Source organism: Neovison vison, chromosome 7 (genome assembly GCF_020171115.1).
Source record: "Neovison vison isolate M4711 chromosome 7, ASM_NN_V1, whole genome shotgun sequence".
NCBI lineage: Eukaryota > Metazoa > Chordata > Mammalia > Carnivora > Mustelidae > Neogale > Neogale vison.
The window spans coordinates 122,317,807-122,343,972 of NC_058097.1; the positions used below are offsets into that span (position 1 = coordinate 122,317,807).

Genomic DNA, 26,166 nt, shown 5'->3' on the forward strand with positions numbered 1-26,166 from the left:
CACTAGCTCACTTGCTTCCCTCCAAAGCCAGCACACATCTGACTTCTGACTTGATTTTTTTTTTTTTTTTTTTTTTGCGTCCCTGCCCTAGGATCCTCCTCCTACTTCCCTTCTTTAATCTGTGAATGTTGATTTAAATATTGTGCCTATTTTCCCTTTGCTCCATAGGATGGGAATCAGGACAGAGAAGACCTTTTCCTATTGCCATACTAGCTTACTCTGTGGGCCTGATGGATTCTTTGCCGCAGTGCAGAATGAGCAACACCATGGACTAAGATAAGGCTTAGTGAAAGTGACCTCAGGAAAGATCTAATATCCAGCTGAGAAGACACATCTTCAGAGGTGAAAAGCACTAGCATCTTATTCCCGTGGAGCAGGAGTAAGACAACAACATGCTAAAATGGGTCAAACACCAGGCTTCAAGGCAGTGGGCTGGCTGTAATCAATCCCCATTTTCTGAGTGCTCATTAGAATTACAAAACATCAGAGCAGGCAAGCACCTTAAGGGATCATCTGGTGCAACCTTCTTTTGTAGAGAAGGAGTTTGAGGCTGAGAAAAGTCCAGGGACCCCCACCCCTCAAAGTCACACAGCCAGGCACCACTAGCAAAGTAGAGTTCATTCCTACCGCTTCTCCATGGCACCATGTGTATAATCACTCTTGGGCAACAGGAGGAGAGAATCCTTGTTCCTAAGTAGCTTACTTTCTGATTATAGACACAAGATAAAGACATTTTTAGAAGTGATTTTCGGGAGAGTAAACCATTAAAATCCCAAATGAATCAGGGCTGATAATGCATGCTCTTAAACAGTTTGTCCTAACAATGGATATTAGTATTACCAGGGATCTTTTAATAAATATTAATATCTGATGTCCTACCCTGATCAATTACATCAACATATTGGGGAGTAGAACTGAGATGGACATCTAGGTGGTTTTCAAGTTCCCCCAGGTGATTCTAATATGCAGCTATGTTGAGAACCATTGCTTCAAGAGATCAGAGGGAAGGGAGTTCTTACTGGGTGACGTGACCAGAAAAGGCTGCTGGGCAGAAAATTTATTTAAGCTGGGCTTTGTGCAGCAACTGGAGAGGTGTGCCAGGCTTAGCGTGAACTCAAGAATCTTCATTTATATGCTGCTGGTCAAGGAAATATGCTTTGAGTACGAAGATCTATTTAACATTGGTACCTTCTTAGAGCCTTTGTGAACATTTTCTGCATAATGATCTAGGGTAATTTCTGCCCCCAGTTTACTATATGATGTGGGTAAGGCCATTTTACAAAAGGTCCCATGCTCTTGGAGATAGATGCCTACAGGCTCAGCAGATCTACTAATCTGACTCCACACTGCAAGTTTGATCAACAGGAATCAAACGGGGGGCTGGAGTTGCTGAAGGGATACTTTGTATAGCCTCGTAAGGAACTGGCCCCAGACCCCTAATCACAGGTAACAGTTGGAAGAAGGGATGTAATTTTGGAGATATCTGTCAAATGTCATCTCTCCTATGGCTTTACACCACAGATCTCATCTACCTGTGTCAGCAGCTTCTTGCCTTAATGCCGGATGCAGCTGGGCACACACCCAAGAGCAAGGAAAGAGCTGAGTGCTTCTAAAGTAAGAGGTGGAGGCTTAGTGGGTTTTCCACCTCTTGCATGGCATCACCTCACTACCACCCAGTCAGGAGGACAGGACAGACAAAAGGAGGCTTTGCTTCCCAACACTTCCTTCCTGATTTACCCAAGGCCCCTCTCTTCAATTTGGCAGTGGCAACAGTGCCATTCAGCATTTACATATTGTCTTGAAATCTTCTTCTATGCTTTCTGTGACTGCTTTCAATTAACCTTCTCCCATTGATCTAAGTCAGCAGCTCCAATCTCATTTCTAGGCAGAAACACTAAGCCTCAGAGAGGTGAAGAAAGTGCCCAAGGGCATATGGGTAATTGGCAACATTGCAGAGTTTTCTCCTCTCCAGTTAACCTGCTTACATAAGATGTTTCTACAAGATGGAGTCACCCGTCAGGATATTTATTCAGTAAGTATCTACTGACTGCCTTTTTTGTGTGGGGCATCACCTCTTGGGTACCTCCTTTTGAAGGCTGTTGGGACCAAACTCATGCCAACATTCATTCCCCAGATCAGACACACTGGTCAAACCCCTGACTACAGGAAAAGCACTGAGGCCACGTGGAGAAATTCTTAAACAGAGAATTCTGCTAAAGTTTTGCTTATAATTTTATACCTCTAAAAATGTAGGTATGTATCCATGCAGTCATTCAACCTGCACTAACCTGGTCACTGTGCAGGAAGTGCACATTTGCAAGATGCAAGTTTGAGTTGCCCAAGACCGACAGCCTGGAAGACCCCTTGTTTGTGTTTGTGGCTCAAAGCCTGGCTGCTCCAGGTAGAGAAGAAAGGCTTTCGGATTTTATAATATTAACTCCTGGGTATGATCTATATAGTAGACACTCAGTGAGAGGGAAGAGAGTGGAGAGGAAAGTACTCTGAACAGGACACCATTAGACCTCATTGCTATATCCAGTTGTCCTGCAGGTTCCTGTGTGAACCTGGTTAGATCAGCTCACTAACACATGACTCCCCTCATTTGTAAATCAAGCTGTTTGGCTTGAATGTCTTAACGTCTTTGTAATGTTCAACATTTCTGGGCATAGACTTAGTCTCCCCTAGTATTGGGCTTCTTTTCATGCCATAGTATTAAATATTTATGACAGCATTATCAATGGGTCCTGTACCTTAATAACACCACCTGCTGTATACTGCAGTTATTTGTAATGACACATGATCAGGAATTTTGGGCCTAACAAGGCTTGTATGTCACTTACCCACTGGTTGCTGCCTTAACCCATTTACCAGCCTACCCACCTGTTATCATAGATGAACTCTTCATGTTTCTTTGTAAACATTTGTTTGACCTCTTTTAATGTTGAAGTTTTCCGGAGCTTAGTGTCTGGAATTCTTTGTTTTCCCTCTCTCTATTCCTTCCCTGTATGATCATTTAACCTTGTGACTTTAAATATCATCTAAATACCAAATGTAGACCTCTAGCCTCAGACACAACCCCCACTCCATGCACCCCAAACTCACTATATCCCACTGCCTACTCTAAATGCCTGGTAGACATACCAATTTCAAAATGAGTCCAAATAAACTCCTGACCCTTCCCCAAAATCCTGTTCCACCCATACATTTCCATCATAGCTGATGTCAACTTTATCCTTCCAGCTGTTCAGGTTAAAAATATATGGTGTCCCCCTTGGATCTACTCTGTCTCACCCCATATTCAATCTGACAGTTTGGTAGCTCTGCTTTCAACATATAGCTAAATCTCCTTCTGCCATCTCAACTGCTATCACCCTAGCTCAAACCACAATTATCCTTTGCTTGGATTACGACTATTGCCCCTGACTGGTCTGCTTGCTTCTACCTTTCAGCATTCAGAATGATCCTTTCAAACAAATTAAAGTCAAGTTATTCCTGTGCTCAAAAATCTGGAAAAGTTCCTCATCTAACTCAGAGAAAAAGCCAAACTCCTTACAGAGGGGTACAAGGCTCATTTAGTTGGGTCCCCCATCATTGCTTTGGCCACATCTCCTATTACTTTCCATTTGCTTACTCCACTTGGCTTATTACAATTGCCTCCTTGTTGTTTCTTGAATAAGGTAGGTAGTCTTCACTTGCACCATAGGGTCTTTGCATTAAACAGTGTTTCTGCCTGGAAAACTTTTTCCTTCAGATATCCACCTGGCATATTCCCTCCCCTCCTCCAGTCTCTGCTCATTTATGCCCTTCTCAATGCTGCCTACCCTGTTCAAAATCAAAACTCTCTTCCCCAGTGTTCCAAGTCAGTCTCCATACTCTGCCATACTTTCTTTTTTCTATATTATATTTTCTATATTACTTCCAATCTTCTAACATACTATAAAATGTACCTAAGTACTATGCTGATTGTTCATTATCTGATTCCCCCACTAGTATATGAGTTTCCTAAGAGCAGGAGTCTTTGTTTTATTTGTTGATGAATCCCAAAGTCTTAGAATAGTGCTTGACCCATGCTAGGCCCCCACTACATATTTGTTGAGTGAATGTAGTTAAAGAGCAATAGCCATGTAAATTCATTTTTAAGAACTCAGTGAGCAATAGAATATACCTTTATCCCGAAATGTGAACATACTCCGTAATTAAAATAAATCCTTCAAGGCATAAAGAAGAATTTAATATTATTTGTCCTGCTTTCTGGAATTCATAAACCTAGAGGTTGCAAGTCTATCTGGAAGGAAACAAAATAGAAAAATCTGAAAAGAAATGCACCATGCCTCTGATAATTTGTGAAGTCCAGAACATTAAAAAAAGGGGGGAGGAGGTTACATCTTTGACTCTACTCATAATGTGGACATTTAGAAACTTGTGAAGTTATTGAAAGTTCAGGTTTCACCAGCACCATAAGGTATTTTTTGACATTTAAATTACACAAGCTAAATCTATAACACAGTGAGAGCATTATTGCTTGGATTACAAAGTCCTGCCATTTTCTTAACACTGCACTTTGGAGGCGATCTGAGATTATTTCAGTACTTCTCTCTCACTGCTTTACCTCCTACTTCCTATTTCCCAGTGAACTCCCAGACAATAATGCATCTAGCTAATGGAATTCTTGGTCAGCTTCTCCATGAGGTAGTCCTCTACTCCTTTAAAACCTCATTTCAGACGACACTTCACCTTACAGCTTCCATTCTTGACCTCCAAGATTTTCCATGGCTGGAATGGATTGGACAATATTAGCTGGCTCCTATTTGGACTTGGTCTGATATTGGCACTAACCCAGGATAGGGAAACAACTAGGGAGAAGAGAAGTTTGCAGAAATAAAATTGAGAGAATTCAAAAAATAAATAAATGTGATATATCTATATCTATATCGATATAGATATAGATATATATCTCCTCATCTCAAATGTCCCCTCCTCTGGGAAGCCTCCACGAGGAAACTGAGAAAGCAGGTTTCTTCCTTCTTTAAATGCTTTCATAAGATAGTTTATGCAGAAGATTGCAGAGGTAACACACTGCGATGAGTTTATGTTTTTACAGGACTGTCTCTTCCTGACTGGAGCACTCAAGGACAGTGAACTTGGCTTAGTCATCTTTCTTTCCTGGTTCACTAGTGCCTAATAAGGAGTAAGCACTCAGCCAGTGCCAGTTACACAAATGACCTTGTACAATCATTAATTGTATGTGGAGTTTCACAAGGAAGTAGTTTTTACCTAAACCAAATCTGGCATTTATAATGGCTCTTGAAAAGATCCTAATTAGTAAGCTTGGTCCCAGAAATTAACAGTTTAGCTTCTAAAATTATTGTTGTCGACAACATAACAGCAGAGAAATCAGGCCAGCAGGGCCAGCTGAATATAGAAAGAAAGATGTGATTCAGAATCCCAAAGGGTCAGTCCTTCCACAACAAGTCCCCCTAGGGTTGTAAAGGATTCTGTAACAGGGAATTGGAGAACACATCCTGCAAGATAAAAAGATGCCTCAAGACTGATCAAGTCCATAAGATAGACATCCCAGAGCCATAGAAATAGATCACATCATCTGGCATCTGCACAATCTTAAGAGCTCCAACATTGTCGCTGTATGCAATAGGGTCATAAGAGGCTTGCATGCAAATGAGAAACCAATACAGGGAAGGCCAAATAATTGTCAAGTATTCTTTCTGCAATATTTACTTATAGGGGAGTCATTTGAGCTGCTCCTTAGTTTTGGAGCCCTAAGACAATTGACCTCTTGAATATGGGTTTAAGGCTTTGGGCTACAGGTCACTCCTGAAGGGGCTAAAGGAAGAGTGAGACACCAAACATCCCTACTTTGTTTTTGTCAGCTCCATTCCACCTTACCTGTGTCTTTCTCCTCACCTGGAGGTCTTGACATTCCCTGTTACCAAACTAATCGTGGGCAGGACTGACCATGTTCTGCCAAGGATCCCTCCTTTCATTAAAAAGTAACCCAGAAATTCTAGTCAAGAGTTTTGTTTTGCTTTGCTTTGTATCTATAGCCCTTCCCTTTCTTGATTTGTAGGAGACTCCTTTTTTTTCAAATCAGCACAATACTTTTAATTGATCTCAAAACTTCACTGCCACAATTGTACACAGGTCTATCCTATCATTTACAATGCACTAATTTCTAGATATTGCACTTAGTTCAGTTTTAGGTCTCTGTGCACAGGAACCATATCTGGGCTCTCATTCTCACTCCTGACCTCAAGCTAAAATCTAAGTCTGCCCTGAAGAAAAGTTACTGAACAGTTTGGTTAATGAAAATTGTGTGCTCAGAGAGAAAGTCAGTCCAGCTAAACTGACCAATAATATAATTATGGCTTAGATTGTTCCTCTCTGCTTTAATCCATACCTACCTTTCCAGAGAACAAGCCCACTATTATACCTAAAATTATTATTATCAAATATCTTTCTCTGGTTAACCATTCATATAAAGTATTCTCAGAAATCACCTGGCACAGATGGTGAAGTTGATAACCTGGTTTACAGGTTCTGAATAAACAAAATTTTCAGCAAAACAAAAGCTGAGAACTAGAAGCTTCTCACAGATTTGAAGCCACAATAGGTCAGAGAATCAGTCTATAATATAAGAAAAGAAGTCCATCTTTCATTAACTGGAGGAAAGACAACTGACATAAGTTAGAGGGATTGCTAGGATACTATATTGGCCACTTAAAACCATAGAACAGTGATTCTCAACTCAGAGCAACTTTGTTCTCCAGGGGACCTTTGTCTATGTGTAGACACATTTTTGGTTGTCACAAATTGAGGGGTGCTATGATGGACAGAGATCATCAGGGATGCTGCCAAAGGTCCCACAATGCACAGACCCTGCAACAACAAAGAAGTATCTTGCCTAAAATGTCAATAGTGCCAACCTTAAAAATCCATACCATGGGGCCATTAGGAAAACCGAGTTCAAAAAGCTAAGACAAAACCATGACAATTACACAGTGAAGAATTACTGAAGAGTCAAACCAGCTTTATGAGCTGCATAGTGAATGTGCTCCAGATAAAAAACCAGGAAAATGAGGAATGAATGTATGGTGTGGGTTGGATTTCCAAATGGACTTAAACTGTGTCAAGAAAGGAAGGAAACATGTTTATTATCAGTCCAGAAAGGCCAGAAACCCAGGAGAGAAATTTTGAGAAACATGTTTTTTAAATGTCTTATTTACTCCAGGGTCAGAGTAGGGCCTCCAAGAAAGAGAGCTTCCAGATTCTGCCTAGGACTTTCCCTTAAAAAGCAAGTTTCTACTGGTATTGAAAACTGCACAGATCTCACAGTGCTGCCCATGCATCTTAGCTCAGTTCCACAGAGTGGGATGGGTGGTATAATATTAAACTAAGAAGGTTTAGAATGTGGAGCAAAACATTGGTTTGCAAGCCTACTTAGCTCTGTCAGCCCAGCAACATGGTGTTAGCCCGGCTCCTCCAAGAACCAAACAACAAGGCAGGACTAAATGTGCAAGACGCTTATTAGGGGAAACATCTGTGAGAGAAAATGGAAATGGAAGTGGACAAGGCTGGGAGAACCAGCAGACTGCTGTGCCAATCTGATCCCTAGTGAGTTTTTGGTGGGGAGACAGCAGAGGAGGGAAGGGCAGCAGGCAGCAAGTGTGGTGGAAGTAGAGAATGCCATGAAGTTCTAGGGAAGCTTTGGCAAGTTCCTTGGGGATCCTCAAGTCAAAGCAGCAGAAACCACAACTCCCAAGAATGAACTTGACCTAGTATCTCTGTCCCACTCAGTCACTGGCTGAGAGAGCAGCCTGTGAGAAACATGGCCTCAAATCCCACATTAACAGTGGACTTGAGAGAGCTGAGGCTGGGTCAATTGGTCAATTGTATTTACTGTAGCCAAAGATCTAAAAGACATATTCTCATGGCTGCCACCAACACCAGGACAAGACTTCAGTCACCTGAGGATAAAAACTATCCTCAGGAAAGAGTGTCCTTTCCAATTTTCCTTATTGTTAGTCCTTTCTGTATATGAGCATTACTATGGCCTAATAATATCTCTTTTGAAAAATTCTAACCCTTCCTCTGCTGGATTTTTCCTCAGAGGAAAGTGTTCCTCTCAAGCTAAGTCAGGGAAGCTAGGACCTCAGTGTCTCTACAGTAGGTGGTCCTTGCAGAAGAGATGGCACAGAAGGAAAATAGTGAGAACTCTAGAGATGAAGAATCATGAGCACTTGGAATGGCTGCTCCTTGGCCTCAGCTTTTTCTTCTTCTAAAGTCTATTTTGCATTTATTTCCCTTCAATGGTCTTTTTTGTTTGTTTGTTTGTTTTAAAGATTTTATTTATTCGTTTGACAGACAGAGATCACAAGTAGACAAAGAGGCAGGCAGAGAGAGATGAGGAAACAGGCTCCTTGCTGAGCAGAGAGCCCAATGCGGGGCTCGATCCCAGGACCCTGAGATCATGACCTGAGCCGAAGGCAGAGGCTTAACCTACTGAGCCACTCAGGCACCCCTCAATGGTCTTTTTTTGATAAACAAGAGAATATTCCTGATATTGGTCTGTAACCAGTGACATGTAATTTATTTATTTATTTTTTTTTTACCACAATCACAGGGTTGAGGAACATTGCAGATGTTGCAGGATAGGGTCTTCCATGGCAATCATATAGTACCAATATCCAGAGTGATCTGTGGCTAAGGAAACATCCCCATTCTAAGTCCAAAAGAGAAGCAACCAGAGCTGAGCAATTAGAAGCATTTTGCCAGGGTTGATTTGACATTTCTGTCTTGATTTTAATCCCAAAGACATAGATTGACTTAGTGCAGTGGTCTCCAACATGGTGCTTGCCTCCAGGGATGGTTTGAGTGTTACAATGATGTGAAGGAAGGGAATGTTAGAATTCTGTTTTTATTCATTTTTATCCTATATTTTTAGTCATCATATATGTAAGGCAGCATATTATCATTTCTACCTGAATAAATGCACCATGTGTACATGCTTTAAAACAAAAAAGTTCAGAGACCAGTGATAATACAGTGGGTCTTAATTTTTTTTTTTTTAAAACCAAAAAGGATGGTACAAAACAAGTGAAGGTGAAACTACTCTGGTTGCTAAGGGCAGCTGCAGCCAGGGAGTGGGGAATAGACTCCCATCCACTTAGCTGCATCAGAACCTTAGGGCTCTGAACAACACAAATAGAACACCATAGGCAGCAGGATATGGAGCTGTGGGAAGTGATCTGAGAGGCATCATCTTGAGGGGAGAAAACTAATTAGAGCTGAGCAAGCTCCTGAGCAAAGCCATCAGTGTGGAGAGTCCAAACAGCCATGGAAGAGCCCGGCAATAGAACTGAACAAGGGAAGCCTCCTAGGCAAGAGTAAAGTATTTCTGAAGAGGAGATTGGAGATTGGAGAATTTTCCTAGCAGAACTGAGTAGATTAATAACTATGGCAGCTTTTAAAAGCGACATCTGTAGCCATAGATGAATGCAGGGAGGGAACAAGCAAGGATATTCCCCTGGGTAAGCATCACCTATCAGATTAACAAGGAAGACTAAAGAGTTCTTAAATTCCCTTCCATTTCTAACATCCTATGATGTTTGAAGACCACAGGTCCAGGAAGCAATACTTTCCTCTCTCACTCCAAAGTGGAGTCCTATGACATTTCTGCTTCTGATGTTACAAAGACATAACCTTCAAAAGCAAAAAGAGATTACTTTTTTTTTTTTTCAGAGAATGAGGGATAGACTCTCATCTACTTAGCTGCAACTAAACCTGTAGGCTTTGGACAAAAGCAAGCTTAACCAAGAAAAGAGGGGTGGTTAACTTGTTAGCAGAAATGATTAATCAAGAAGAGGTATGCTTAAGAGTGATGTATGCATATATGAGTGGGTGGTAAGCAGGTATAGGCTGGCAGACAGGCAGTTGTTGCACATACCCAGATGCCCTGTGCTTACTCCTAAAGGTTTTTCATATTTCTGAGTTGTACAGTGTGCCCTCTGATATCTTGGGCAGGGGTCTTCCCAAGAGGTGTTTCTCCCAGTGGCTGAAAGTCACTATATAGCACCTCAACATTGAGGTTGTACTCTGTTCTGATGCAGCAACATATTCAGAGCTGACTTCCTTCTCCCTGATGTATTATCAGCTTCACTGGCTGGGTGGCTGTCTCGTCCTCCACCTCTGTTTCTGTCCCTGTACCCTCTTGTTTGGTGGTCTGGTCCTGTCTTTGACTTTCAATAATGCCTAGTTCCACTTTCTTCTAACTTCTCTTCCAACTCTGACACTTGCTCCCTGGCTTCACACTGACCCTGACATCAACCACCAAATGTTCAGTGCAATACAAAGGAGGAATCCTCAAAGACTTTTGAGAGAGTACTTAAGATACTTCTTATATATCCATTTCTTTGAACACAATAAAGTCTAATCACAGGCCAAAGTGAGAGATCTGGTGATAGCTAACCAAGCCCTGTAACCAACATCTGGGAGCCATAAAAGATAAGTTACACTGGAGGGCTTTCTCTTCATTGAAACAAATCTGTCACAATCACCCTTTTCCCAGATGCCATCATCAAAAGGCAACAGAAAAATATAGTCATGAAGAATTGAAAATAAAGAAGAATAAAGAATGTAGGATTCATTTACAGGGGTGGGGAAAGCTATTATGTATCTTTGACTCCACCCCTGCCCCAAACTCTCTTCCATTACTTCTGATCTTCAACTGCAGCATAAAATCTGATTTTGCTATCTTTTTGATACCTGTGGCCCTCACAGGCACATACACTTCAATGGTGCATCTGGAAGTCTAACCTCTGGAAATGGTTCAATGGTTCTGGGCACCTTTAATCTATAAGGATATGCCTATCAGAAAAGCCTGACTTTCGTGCTTTGCCTGGGATGACTGGCTTCCAAAGAAAAATCCACTGTTTCTGTGGAGCTTGACCACATCAACACAGCTTCTGATGCATATGAGTGAGACCCAGGGCTGGGAGTTAGGAACTGCACAATTCAAAATCAAACCTAGAGGGTGCAGCTCTACATCTCTGAGTCTGCCCATCCAAAGCTAGCCCTATGGATCTTCATAGATATTAAAATCTGATGAAAATGATTTTTTTCTAGTTCCAAAAGTGTTCTAGAGTAGGGCCCTTCCTCACCCCAGATGAGATAAAGACTCAGGATGCAGTTAAGGTTTAAGTAAGCTCTACTCTATTCCAGAGACCTAGCTTATCAAGGTCCACAGGCTTTAGCTACTCAGAAGACATCCCAGCAACATGGATAGAATGACTGATCAAGTGCAGCATGTGCTGAGGAGATTCTTGGTCTCAAGGCCCCTCTTCAGAACTGCGGCCCATTTCACCATCTCCTCTCAAGCTGAATCTTTTTCTGAGGTGACTTAAGCTGAACATATTGGGTTAGGGCAGGGTATAAAATAAGTATGTGACTCAGGAGATTAACCCCTTTCTACCATCCGAGCAACACCAGTGAATCAACAGATCTCATTCTGGATTCAGTGCAGCATAGGCTGCATGGGTTTGTGGGGTCCTGAGATGCTGTAAAGTTTCTCCTCAGGCCTGGGCAAAGAGGAATCTAATCTCTAGGGGTTCACTAATCAGCCTATATGTGGAGGAATTAGTCAATCCCCTCTCCGGTATATGTTTAGGAGAGCCAAAAAGGACCCATCTTCCCAGAAAAGTATTATCTTCATCAACATACTGCTCCCTGAAACTCTACTTTAAGTTGAGACAACACATCTAAGAGGCAGGTGACATCAGCCCAGGCCTAGCACTCACTGGGCAGCAGAACACTCTTTTGCCTGACTTTAGGCTCCATACTGGAGCTCTTCTCAACCCCATTCTGGGTCCCTTTCATTCCAACCCGAAAAGCAGAGTTTATATTCTCAGCAGGGCCAGAGTAGCTCAGCTGGGGAAACACAAAACACTTACCAGTGTTCTCCATGGAAAAAGGAAAAGCCAACCAAACATTGCTTTAAGACTAAAGAAGTGAATGCAGGATTCCCTGAAATAGGCCTCCTCCTCCAAACAAATGTCACAGGCAATTTAGTATATGCTACACTGCCAATTATAACCATAACCCATGAGAGTCAAAGCAAGACAGAAAATCAGGAGTAAGGACAATGACACAGAAAAAGAAGAGAGAAATACCCAGACAGAAATGGTCAACCCAAGTGATGCAATAAGACCTTGCAGCCTAGAACTGTAGAACATTTACCAGGCATTTCTTACCACCCTTCCAGCCACCCTGGGAAGTAGGTAATGAGGTTCTTTTATCCTGTTCTACAAAGAGGATTAAGAATCCTAGGGAGGCTGTACCACTTGGTTCACTTGGGCTGAACACAAGGCCATCTATTTCATAAATGCAGGGATGGAGCCATGTCTTTTACTTCCTAGGTCAGTGCTTTCATACTCTCCCATAACGTAATAGTAGAGACCTAACTATCTACTTCAAAAATAAATAATTTAAAAGAAACAGTCATTCAGGTTATAATAAAGAAGCAGTCCTGGCTCCATGGACATCATGGGGGCTAAATTGGTGGCAATTGTAAGGCAGTTCCCTTTTACTCCCAAGACCTTTCCCCTGAATAAAAAAAAGGTAAGGCCCATCAGGGAAAGAGACAGATTCCTAATAGTGGTTTTCGTCATCCTTTCCCATCTGGGCCTCACCCAAAGAGGCATCCACCCCAGTGCCAAGCAAGACTGGGCATTCTCTTCTCCATGGGATAAAGCCAGGGGACTCCCAAGGAAACTCCAGCTTCTCTTGGAGCCTGTAGGCTGACGGGCTATTTCCATCTGCCACATTCTCTCTTCCAACATTCTCTTCTCTTTGAGGAGAGTGGGAAATCCCTTGGCACTGGGCTATTCAAAAGAACAAAGTTGGCTTGTTCAGAGAAGCCACAGCCTTCTTTAAGCCTATCTTCGTAGAAACAGAAATGCCCATAGATGCTTGGCCCCATCACTGTCATGTTTTAGCAATCCTACCATGTCACATACATCATTGTATTCACCATTAATCATACCTGGCATAGCTTTTGCTCTCTGTTCCGCATTTGTCTACAGCTGCTTTGAAACTATTGTTTTCACTGCACCCACACCCATGTTGTCCATTGTGAAGGTGGTGTGGTGGTATAGGAGTAAGGAAGTAAAAAGACCTGGATATTTTGGCTCCTTCACTCACTAGCTACAGGAAAATTAGGATGTACATGAATGTGTTTTGTATACTGAAAGTCACCATTTAAACATGAATCATTAATATAAAGACTCAGGCATTCTCAGTGTGGAGTTTCTCTTGGTTAGTTCAGAGCCAAGACCAAATAGATAAGTTTAAAATAGATATTTTGATGGTATAGTGATGATATAGGCAGGTGTTTTTTATAGTGTATAGACCAAGCAAGTCAGGTGGACACATGTCTGAAATTTGATATTGTACTACCCTGAGCATATCATTCTGCATATCAAGAAAAGATTGATTTTAAGATGTGTCCCAGTTCAGTTACAAAGGTCCTTCAAAGTGTGAGAAAGCCTCTGAAAAGGACAAGGCTTCTCTTTTGTTTCTTGACCCCTCACCTTAATCACTAGGCAAAAGATACTGTGGAGTTGCCCTGTTCTTTGTGCACTATGATGAGAGAGTTTCAGGGAAACAGAGTAGTGGCCAAGGTTACAAGTTAGTTCATTTCCCAATAGTGTACCAGAGAGGGGGACAAAGTTCAGCTCAGCCCTTCACTATCACACTGAAATGACATCAGGCAAGCTATGAACACAGGTTATTGAAAACTGTGTTCAAACATTGGCTCAGTCACTATCTGATAATGTGACCCTGAATAAGATACTTGGACCCCCTTTGCCTCAGTGGTCTCATCGATAAAATGAAAGGAATTGATTAGATCATCTCTAAGAGCCTTCTTAGTTCCAATGACCTTTACTTTTCAAAATAAATTATTGTAATTTATCCAGGTAGTTGATCTTGGGAAGAGGTCATACATTCTTTCCTATCATTTTGATAATATTTGAGAAATGGTTGTATCTTTGTGCCCCCCAAATCACTCAAGTCCAATCAAAACCTCTCAAAATATCCCTGATTTATTCCAGGAGAAAATAATCAGGGGCAAATCTAGGCGTTAACACAGCTAGAGCTCTTTGTAATCCTTCTGATGGATTGGGGAGTTAGTGATATAATCTTAAACTTCCACATTAAACCCTTGAGAGGACACGAGTTAAGGAGCTGAGATTATTAGACTTCCAGAAATGATGAAATTTCCAAAAATAATCTATTCCTTATCTCACAGCAAGAGTACACCTAAACTGAAATAGATGGTTTTTGAGCAAGAACTTGAGGACAGATACTTTTCTCAATGCTCCCCCAAAGGACTGTCAGTGCCTATTATGGGTTTACTTTTAGATTCGATTTTTCAAACATATAAGGCACACCCATGACATTGCTGTAACAGCTCTCAGGTCATCTATGTCTCCCCATTTCACACACCACCAGTGGTTTCCCATCTGACTTACTGCAGTAGCCTCCCACTGGCCTACCTCCTTCCATGTTTGCTTGCCTCTAATCCATTCTGCAAATGGAACAAGAACAAGATTCAAACATATAACTCATGATCTTCACCCTCATCACATGAGTCATATCAGTGGTATTCCATCACTTCTAGAATAAAGACCAAAATGATAAACATGACCTTCGTGTGGGCAGGGGTTGCATCTTCTGATCCCTTCCCAGCCCTCTCAACTTATCTTACACCAAACTCCCTACCTCTCCATCCAGCTGAATAGAATGTCCTCTGACTCCTTCTCCTATGTTGTCTCTGCATATCTTGTTCACTCTGCCTCTTCCTCTGCCTCCTCCGTTGGGTTTGGGTAGTTTTTACTCTTCATCCTTCAGATCTCAGCCCTGTTGTCTCTTTCATGGGAAAGGCTTCATTGATCTCCCTGGCAATATCAAGCCCTCCTTACAGGCAATCACAGCAGCATACATTTTCCCTTCCAAAGTCTTATCTCAGTTGTGATTTCACAACCATACGGGTATCTATTTGATGTATGTCTAGCCCACTAGACTATAAACTTCACAAGAACAGGGACCATAATGATTTTTGTTCAAGCATCACATTCTCAGTGCCTAGCATAGTGTTTGCCACATAACAATCGCTCAATAACATGTCAAGTAAGTTAATGTGCTTGGCACTTAGAACACTCTGAGATGAATAACACAAGATGCCCTGGTATTCAGAATCCCACAACCATGAAATGACAAGTCTAAAATAGGCAGGGCTACAAAAAATGACTGGGTATAAGAAATGAGAAAGGCCCTTATCAATTTCCTTTGATTCATTGAGACCCTTTATACCTTTTCCATATGAACATCAACCCATATAAGTATCACTTGCTCAAATATAACTCACTCCTACACTGTCAACATTTTACTTTTTGTGAACAACATAATTCTTCCTTCTATTGTATAATGTTGACACCACAAGCATGACTCTAAGTTTCAAATAATTGGGGCCATGTCAACAGACATCCTGATTAAATCTGCTAAGTAATTTGGGTTTGCATTAAACCAATAGCCCACATCAGGGCCCACATCTGTGTTTACGGAACAGCTCTCACTGTCAGTCGTGTCTGTCGCAACATGTGATGTGAGATCTGAAAACATGCAGCTCCAATTCTGAGCTGCTGCATGTGTTTGGTTGGTAGCTTGGAGCTGGTGTTTATTGACAAGCATGAACACTGGAGTGAGTAATCATTATAAGCATTCTTCGCACATTTCCATCTCCCATTAGCAGAGCACATCTCCATGCCTCTCTGTCCTCACTCTGCAGATGGGGAAGCGGATGGGTAGGCTGAGACCCAGGGTCCCAGATGCCTTTGAGCATTCAATGGGATGAAACAGAATGATAGAATAGATAAGCTGACACTTGGTATTTGTGTGGCCTTGGCTGATTACCTGTTCATTTGTCCATTCAATTCACCCAATCACTCATCCCAACAACAAATACTTTGGAGCCCTTATTTAATAACTGTCATTGTGCTAGGCACTTAGGATGTGCTGGAGAACCAAACAGTGTGTTCACTACCTCTATGGACCATGGTCCAGGGAGGTAAAGAGACCTACAACAAAGAATTACTTTAAAATACAGGGACTCACAGTGTTAGAAGAAACCCAGTCTTGTGGACTTGCATAATAAAGAGAGAGATCTACCCTAGTTTAGAGCATGGAGAATCTCTGAGAAGCAATAGTTAAGCTGAGCCCTGAAGGGTAGAATGAAAGTTTGGCCAGAAACAGCACGATAAGAGGATCAGAACATTTTAGGCCTCGTAACCTCATAGATGAAGTCCTCAAAGAAAGAAAGAACATGGTGTGTTTGGGGAATGGATCAAGTCCCGAGTGGTTAGATCCATGAACTGGGAGGGGAAAGAGATGTGAGGTGAGATGAAATGAGACCAGGGGCTGGTTAAGGCAGGTGGACCATGCTGAGTACTTCGGACTCTAAAGGCAACCAGAAGTCTACCTAGAGTTTCAAGCAAAGCAAAGATAAGGGGTCAATATTTGACTGGCCTATGTCACAGTGACTTTGAGGAACAAATGAGGCCAAAGAAAAATTCTCCAGGTAAACCATAAAGCTTGGGACCATCATTATTCCAAGTATAACCACTAGGCAAACTCCCATGAATGATAAAGCCTGTGAAAATGTCCTGGGAATAAAGGTTCCAAAATGACCACTCAGACCATTTCAGACAGTCTGTCCCTTGAAATGCCAAACATGCTGGTTTACTCCATGTTGGATTTGAGTGTGTCATCCGACTGTCACTTATCATCCCCCACAAACATACAAGCAGCCATTCCAATCAATGGCCTGTGTCCTAATGCATCGATTCATCTTGGCCTTTCCAGGGGTCTCTCTGCACAGCATCTCTGCTCATTAAAGGGAATGTGCCTGCATCATAATGATAATGCTCTGCACTTACCCAGCACATTGCCCAGGGGTGTCTCAAAGCATTTTGCAAACATTTAATTAAGTTAGTCTAGTGACTGCAGGGGAGTCCCTAGCGTCTCAGCACCAAGGGGTCTGGGTGGGAGGGAAATGATAGCAAACAAGTGCAAGGCCTGCCTCCAGCACCAGCCCTGGAGCCCAGAGGCCAGTGGGCCGATGTGCAGGGGGTCTCTGCATCACTAGGGGGAAGTACACACACATGCTTTCTTATGGCTCTATCTGGTAGAAGCAGCCTGCAGGCCCCTTGCTCTAGGTGCCCACAGGGAGAGCACCAAGACCTAGAGGCCACAGCAGGGAGTTCTGGAAGGACAGAGATAGAAGTCAAGAGGAAGTACCTTGCTTTCTTTAAGAAGTTGTGAATGTGATTTTGAGGGTAGCTAAACTCTCATCTGCGTGTGTGTGTGTGTGTGTGTGTGTGTGTGTGTGTATTGACTTGAGGAGGAGAAGGTGAAGACCGGAAAGAATATGTATTCACACACAAATAGGAAGGGAATAGAAAGCAATTGTCTTAAAAGTTTTTCTCTGGTTATAGGATTATATTTTGCTCCATCCCAGAAGAACTTTCAATTTTGCCCCTCACCCTACAAACACCACTGTCTTGGAGTACAGAACAGAGTGGTATAGAAATCTGGTAAATGGAATGATATCCATGCCCCTCTGTGTTACCACCCACTGCCCTCCAGGAAAAGGCAGAGGTAGCCAAGGCCTCACAGATTAAGAAGCAAAGTCCAAGTCTCAGCCTCCCACCAGCAGCATAAAAAGGCAAGAGGGACAAATGTCCCCAGGAGCTTGGTGTCTATAGCAGGGATAGGAGTGGGAGACGAGAGCAGAGCTGCCCCAAGCTCATGCCAGCCTGTCTCCCTCCTATGAGTGCCTGCCCAGCCCCTGTGTCTGGAAGGTGTCATTCAACATCCAGAGGTGCTAATATCCACCGCTTCTGATAGCCTGGCTTGTCAGCAGCCACAGGCCATCTGTGGGCTGACACTTGAGTTCACTGACAGGAATAGCCAGGCTTTGCTTCCCCTCTGTCCTCTCTCCCCAGCCCTAACCAGCTGCGAGCAGATGGCAGCAGGCCATGGGCCCCTCTCCAGTGAGCCAGGGACAGGAAAATCCCAGTACATAGGCGGTGGGTGACGGGGCTCCTGGAGTACCACTGTCCAAGGCTCATAAACAAGTCCATGTCCATAACAGCCCACCCGAAATATTGCAAAACAATGTTTTGGGAGACCATGGAGCCATGTCTGCTGCTCTAGTTTTCAATGCAGAGAAACCAAGGCATGGGAGGCTCAAAGTCAGCATGCATATCTCCTTGGGAGTCCAAAAGGAGAATGCTGAATAATTTCCCGTCTCACTGGACCTATGATTCTTGGGGCAGGAGAGTACCTTACTTAATAGATTTTGCTTAATTAGAACCTGTCTTCCTGGATAAATGAATGGATGAATTATATTCAGATGATTTTCATCACTGTGGTAAAGACAGTGTCACAGGTGAGCTGGTATGGTCCTGGCTCATCTTCTTCCTTCTTCCGCAATAAGGAGTTCTCACTCCATCTACGTGCAAGTCGCTGTTTGCCCTATTGTTAGGAGACCGTAATGAGGTGCTTTTGTCTTTGCTTTCAGTGACAAAAATTCAGAAATGTTCCACTTGTTTTCATCTAACTTAGACTTTTGGCTATTCTGTCCAACTGGGAACAGGAAGCATACATAATTAGAACCCATTCTACAGATTGGTAGGCTGAGATTCGAGGGAATACCTTGAGCCGACCAAAGAAACCTCAAAGAACTCCTTCCCAGGTCTCAGTCCTCTGCTTTTCGCACTCTTAGAGGCTTAGGGGAAGTCCCATCTCAGTGTATTCACACTCTGCCCCGTGAAGCTCTGACACAGGTTGAAGACAGGGAACAGGAGGAGTAGTGTAGTAGTTAGTGGCTGATGTGGGAGGCTGAGGCCCAGAGTTGCTACATAACGAACTCCACGCAAGTGCCAACTGTCTCAAGAATCTTATTCTGTAATTTTCCGGGCTATAGAGACATGGCAGAAGGTTCTAAGAATGACAGAAAGCACAGAGCAGACAGGACTGAAGCAGCACACAAGGACCTCAAGCTATTCGGGATCTCTGATTAATCTCAGGTTGAGCAATGCTGCCTGGCTCCAGGCTACTGAAAAAGCCATCTTTATGAGGCTGCCGACACCTGTCTCCTTCTCAGGCCTGCTATTGCCACTGGGCCAATGCTGAGCGCTGACAGCATGTAGCCCGACCTTATTAACATGTCCATCATTTGTAAGGGATTGAGAGCTACAGGGTAGGTTGGGGCAGAGGGGCACAAATCTATGATTGGCAAAAGGATGACGAAGTCTTGACAATAACTGGGTGCTTAATCCTTGTCCATATCTCATATCTCATTTATAGTTGAGTCTAGGGCTGGGATTCTCCCATGGCAAAGGGTTCTCCTCTTGAGTCCCTCACGCAAACCAGGCAAACTTAGCCAGCTCCTCAACTCTCTGCTGGCCATGGGGAAAGAATTCATGGAAATTTGGATGTAGAGGCCACCCCAAGACTCACCCAAAGCCAAGCATTCCAGCCCAAGGAGCCCAAGACCCAGGGCACTTTCCTACAGGAAGATGTGAGAATGTATGTGGGGGTAAAGGAAGACCCCTACACCCGACAGAGCTGTCTATGTGAATCCAGGGCTTTCAGACTAAGCATGATTAAATATGGGAGGATGTGGCTGTGGCTGTGAATCCAAGCTGACAGATCTGCGCATGGGACACAACTCAGTCCAGCCCAGGTGGAGGGGGACGCTTTACAGCTAACTGTCCTGCTTCGAATCGCGGCATAGGAGGCACAAGCAGGATCGGCCAGGGAGAGGGGGACAAACAAGAGGTAATGGTCTGAACTTGAGAAAAGAAGGGCTGTGCTGTGCTCCAGGGTACTGAGCCTTGACCACTAAACACAGCAACACAGCCTCACCTCCACTCCCATACCATCCTGCCAAGTTTTGAACCTGAAGGGAAAAGGCAGGCAGAAGAAGGGTTTCTACTCGAGTGCTGCAGGCCACAGACACACAGATTTTAAAGTGCAGACCAAGTGGGTTTACAGTGCTTCAGAAGGTTCTGCTAGGCTTGTTAAAGATGCATGTCTGGGGTGGGGGCAGGGATTCTGTATTTTAATCCCTTTCCCCCACCCCATGCCCAACCCCACCCCATGATTTGAATGTAAATCTCCTTCCCTCCAGGCTTCTCAGGGCTGGCTCCTCCAAGTTACTCATCTTTCCACCAAGCCCCCAGACCCAAGATGCACAGAGCTCTCTCTGCCCAGACCCATCTCTCCTCCTACCTAGGACCACAAAAGCTCACGAGCTCAAGAATGTCTCAAGCCCTAGTATGACCCTAATGCGACCCTTCAGTTGTCAACATAAGTCCTCTCCCCATCTTGGATGGGGGTTCATTACATTCTCCACTTGTTACTGTCTTTCCTATCCCTGAGATTCAGCCTAGAAAAGCAATCTATGAACATCGGTCTCTCCCTGGAAGGCACCAAGAGGCGACAATATTCGCCTTAAAATCATTCTGGGATGGAGGCATGTTTACCAAGATATAGAAGGTTGCAGAATAAAATGGCATCAAGGCCTAACCAGGTCAGGGTTTTACTATAACATTAGCCTCTGTCTTAAGACACAGGAAAAGGAGGTGGCTAATGAGCTGGTGTTAATCCCGATGGGAGAAAAAGCATCATTTGAAACAAAGAAAAAGAAAAGTCTAAAAGCCTGATGAAGGAAGTAAGAGAAGCAAGGAGGAAGAAGTCACAAGTAAGCCATTTATGCTCGTCAGAACTTTTGGGTCCCACAGAAACCCCTCATGAAGTGTTTTCCTTCTCTCCACACACGCTTCCCAAAGCCAACCTTCCCTCCTCCCTGGGAGACATCTCAGGGTGGACTCCTGGCACAGTTTGCAGAGTAGCCTCTGAGCATGAGTGACCTGAGGCTCTCCCCTGTGCCCTGCCCTCACTCCTGCCCACGACACTTTATTTTGCGGAGGGCAGAAGGCCTGGGAAGGCTGAGGTCATTCCCTTGAGCACAGCTGGCTTTAGGTACAGAAGCTTCTCCAGCAAGCAAGGTCAACACCCTACCAATGGAGTGGAGCTGCATTTGTGGGTGCTGCGGGACCTCTAGAGGGAGGTCTCACCCTGATTCCTTCAGGGTGCACTGCAATGCAGCTTCAGCTGGCTAGGACTCACCCTCTCCCATTTTGAGGTAAAATTTTCTGATCCCTTTCTGGAGGAAGAGCAAACCCACAGGCAAGAGCCCTTCGGGAGGGGGTACTGAGCTGTGCAGCTCTTCCTGTCTGGGTCCAAGCACAGGGGGAGGAAGGCAGTCTGGCACCAAGAGGCCCCAGGGGCTGCCAGGCAGTCAGGGAACTTGCACACACAGGAAAGTTTGTCTTCTCACACTGTGGACCCAGAGTGCCCACCTGGCTCCCTCTATCAGGCTGGAGCAGGTACTGAGTGCTCCCTGCCTGCCCTGCCTTTCTCCCCTGAACCCTGTCTGGCCAAAACCCCCTCCCAGGCTGGAATCTGCAGAAGAATGACAGCACCACGCACTCTGAACTTCTCAGCCTAAAGAACAGCTGGAAACACGATTCTGCAGAGCCATCCCTGCTACAAGAAGTATGATTTTTAAAAAACCCTGGAAAACATCATACAAGGAATTTGTTTTTCTTTTTTTTAAAGTCACTTCTCTCTTCTTTCTCCCCAGTAAACTTTTGTTTTTCTAATTTCACTCTGGTCCTTAGAAATATTAGGGCTTCAATGTCTTGAGAATAAAAACCCAAACCAAGGGATTCTCAATTAAAAAAATCTAAAATTATGTATTCTACCTGTATCAGGATATGTAGGGTTTAAGAATCTCAGAATTTGCATCTGTGTATATATGTATGGGATTTTACATTAAGCTAATGTTTACCCAAATGCATGTATTTCAATTTGTTGCGGTGGGGGGGATGTGAGGAGGGAAAAGAAAATCCTTACTGGTTTGGGGTTTAGTATGGAAACCCCACAGACACTTTGATGCTGCCTAAAACCTTGGCAAGCATAACCCAGTCCCTTCAGCATTGTTTGAAGGATGCCTGCAGGCATTCAGTTGTCTGCTTGCGAACAGCACGCGTGCAATTATCAAATCTATTAGAACGTGTTGGGTTTTGCAACACTTCCATTAAGCTCATTCTGGTAGGATTGCAGCATCTTACCTGTGTCACTGCAGATTTGTTTTCCCCAAACAAGTAACTGCTGTGATAGGTAGGATCACATCTAAATCACTAGATAAGGTAGGGAAGATGCTGGGGAGAATCAGGTAAATCCCGATTCCCAGTCTTCCCCCAGGAGAACATGCCAAATTCTGTCACGGGAAATACACATTTCCCAGGTGAGGAGTAGGAGGAGACAGTGAGTAGATTGTAGATTCCAAAGGCATCATCTGCCCATTTGGCGGAAGGATAAAGAAAGGGTGAGGGGTGGTAGACGACTGTGTGAAGACAGGAAATGCAGGAGCAGAGGAGGATCAGGAGAGCAAGGAGCTGGAGTGAGAGAGTGGGCAGACCAGGTTCAGGAGGGAGGGGGGAGGGAGGGGTGGAGGGAGAGCAGTGGAGAGAAAAGAGACAGGCAGAGAGACTGGAAAAAACAGAGATAAGGGGACCAGGAGAGGTGGAGACTGATTCAGAAACAGAGAGAAACCAGGAGACAGAAATAAGGGTGCTCCATCTGTCCTGCAGGTCCCAACACAAGCGGCCAGAAGGATTTACGACTGGGAGTTTCAACCCCTCTTCTCTTGCCCCTGGGACCACAACTGGTTAATGCTAGTTGGTACCTTGCAGAGAAACAGCGGTGTCTCACAGCACGGTGCAGCTCTCGAACCCAGCTCACGGATCGCATCGCAGGGAACAGAGAGCAAATCCTGTGCTGCAAGCATCTGCATGCGTGTGAGTGAGGAGCGGATGTGTGTGCGTGCATACAGCAAGCCTACCTCTTTCCCCCACATGCATCTCCCACTCCCTCTCTTCCTCCTGGGCTCTCCTCCTTCCCCTTTCATCTTCTGCTCTAATACCTCCAAATCGCCCCAGGAATAGACGGACCCCTTCCCCCGGTACCTGGGATGAAGAGCAGGGCGGTCGTCGCGGAGAAGACGATCCAGCAGGCGGGGTGGTACATCTTGAGGCTGTGGTGTCTCAGCTGCTGGGCTTGCTACTGCTTCTGCTGCTGCTACCGCGGCTGCCTTCCTCTGTGCTGAATTCTGAGCAGGTTTAAATCCAATGTTTGCAAAGGGAGGGAGAGAGCAAAAGAGAGAGGGAGCAAGAGAGAGCGCGCGAGAGATGGGAGCAGGCAGGCAGCCTCTCTGATTTTTTTTTTCTTGCACATACACACAACTGGTAAGAATCATCAGCACCAATCTGTACAGGGCTCAGAGCAGACCTCCTCCAAGGCACGCATTGGCTCCACTCTGCTGAGCGACACCCGGAGGCTTTCCTATCTGGGAGGCTTGACTCCAAGGGGAGTTGAAGCCTGTCCCTTCATCACCTCTCACCCGGAGCTCGGCAGTGTGCACGGGTGTCTGTGTCAGTATGCCAGTGTATGGCTTCTGTGGGCACACACGAGCGCCTCGGTGGGCAGTGGGGAGGAGGCTGGAACTGTTGGTGTCATCCTTACCCAAGCAGGGCTCAGGGCACAACAAAAAAGGAAATGTGACTAAAGCCCACGCTAATTCTTTATCATTGTTCCTTCTTCCTGGTTTCCAGGTGGGGGTCAGAAGGAGCTGTAACCCACAGGAACACTGAAACATTTAAATCTGCACCTCGCTCCCCAATTCTGTTATTAAGAGCACTTGGAAGGAATTCAGTTTTCCCAGCAGGAAGATGGGTGCGTTGAGATTTTTTTCACAAAGAATGCAGAGAATTGGCCAGTTCCCCACAATTAGAGCATTCTGAAACTCTACCAAGACAAGATGCTATAGAAGCTCAAACAATTGCTATGATTACAGCATAGGCAGGGATATATTCTGATTAGATCTCAAGGAAGGAGAAACTTGCCAGAGTAATTGGAGGCCTCCGTCAAGAGGAGGCCTGGAAGAATACCTGTGGCTTTCTGTCTTTGCTTTTCCCTTTCACAGTCTAGCCTGTCCCCCAGTATTTCTGGGTGTGATATACCTCAGAATTCCTCCTGCTCAGCACCTGCTCTAAAACAGCCTGTAGCCTTCCCTAAAGCATGCTTATGGGTGGTACACTTTGCTAGCTGAGTAAATGTTACCCGTGAGGTATCCTTTGAACCTTGAGGATCTGTGATAAGAACACCACACTAGGTTTTACCAAAGGGACTGGGCAGATATATATAACACTATTTCCATCCCAGAGTGTCCCCCAAAGACCCGCAGAGGCTTGGACCCCTTCCCAGATCGAAGTGTATGCATGGCTGGAGATCTTGAGTCCTGTCGCCTGTGTCAGAGCATTCTTCCTCCCCTCCACGGCAATGGCTAACGTCTCCCGTGTACCTACTACAGCACACGTATTCACACGTATTATTTTAGTTAATCCTCACCATAGTCCTGCCATGTCGGCATTCTTATTCCTGGATTTTAACAGGCTAAAACTGAGGTTCAGAGAGGTTTGGCAATTTGCTAAAGGCCACGCAGCTAATGAGAGCCGGGATTCAAACACAAGTCTGTCCTACAGCAAACGCCACAGTTTCTGTGCCTACAACCAATTGCCAGCAAGTCATTTTAGTCTAACAGAGCTCCTTCCTTTCTGCAAAATGAAGCCCATTTGCTTTTAAAGAAGTAAGACGATTAATTACTTGCCTCCTTATAAACAAGTCTGAAACTTTATGAGTTAAGTAGAAAACATATGATGAATATAAATAATCATCAGCTGGTACTTACAAAGTATGTACTTAATATAAAGTCCTTTTTAAAGGCTGGGGTATGAGGGGTATGATTTGCTCTTGTTTGGAAGGGGTCTACAGTATATTTGAAGGCAAAAATTAACACATCTTTTGGCTCTAAATAGAAGATAATGGGACACACACTAAGTAATAAGGTCAAAATCTACACACCGAAGTTGCACACATTGATCTGGGAGTGCTTTGAACAATACTAGAATCCTACAGAAGTTTATCAAAATTATAACAAGTGACTGGATCATCTGGAGAACAGAACTGACTTGAAAAGGGTGGGGATCAGCGAGACCAGAGAAATTAGACGGATATTCCAAGATGAAGAAACAGAGCAGATACAGACAGAAACCCTTTGGGGAAAAACTGGAAGAGGACTTTGGGGAGTAAATGGAAGACAGAGTGAAAAAGGCCTTGAATTCTAGATCAATGACATTTAGAAATTCCCTACTATTGCTAGAAAGAAAAAAAGAAAGTTAATTTCTTTTTGAGCATGGAATCACTATGAATAAGGGAAAGTGTATTTCTGGAAATTAATCTGGGAAAAGTACACAGGGTCTATTGAGGCAGGGGTACTTGTTAGTAGGCCTGGCCCAGATTTGACAGCACTAGTAATAGGAGAGGAAATGCAGGGGGCTGGGTGTGAAACAGAAAAATTAGTCAGGCCTGGCAATGGCCTTATGCAAGTCACAGATATCACTTCTGTACCCTCTGTGGACCAAGGTTTTTAAAAAAATCAGCACTTTTTACCCAAAGCCTTGTCTTCCAAGAAAGCATCATTATAATTTCTTGAGAGATGAGGAAACGGAGATTCAGAGAGGTTAGGCAATTTTTCCAAGGTCACACAGCTACCTAAGGAAACAGTCAAACTGCAAACCCAGGTTTTTCTGTTTCTAAAGCTTTCCTAAAAAAAAAAAAAAAAATCATAATATTGAGTATTCTCATTTTTTCGAGTATCTGTGTCCCAGGTCCTCTGTTATTGGCTTCATATATCCCCTATTTATCTTCTCAATAATGATTATTCCCATAGTGTTCAAAGAGTTTTAAATAACTTCCACAAAGTCATAGAGATGTTTAGGCATAGAGCCAGGGTTTGAGTCCAGGCCTGCCTTCACTAACAGGGTTATAACCACAAGGAGGGGAGAGGAGTTTATGCCCTCACCAGGCATTCCCCTTGATGACAACAGTGTGCTAAGTGTCACT

At 44.0% G+C, this 26,166-nt stretch overlaps 1 protein-coding gene across 1 annotated transcript in view; it reads right to left on the reverse strand.

The window, feature by feature from the left end:
- The window catches only part of OPCML (opioid binding protein/cell adhesion molecule like), a 1,161,062-nt gene extending 1,137,379 nt beyond the window's left edge, over nucleotides 1-23,683 (reverse strand). The window contains exon 1 of the mRNA XM_044258228.1: nucleotides 23,172-23,683. Within this exon, the coding sequence (XP_044114163.1) occupies nucleotides 23,172-23,232 (61 nt within the window). The 5' untranslated portion in view covers nucleotides 23,233-23,683. The remainder of the gene's footprint in view (nucleotides 1-23,171) is intronic.
- Nucleotides 23,684-26,166: the final 2,483 nt, after the last annotated feature.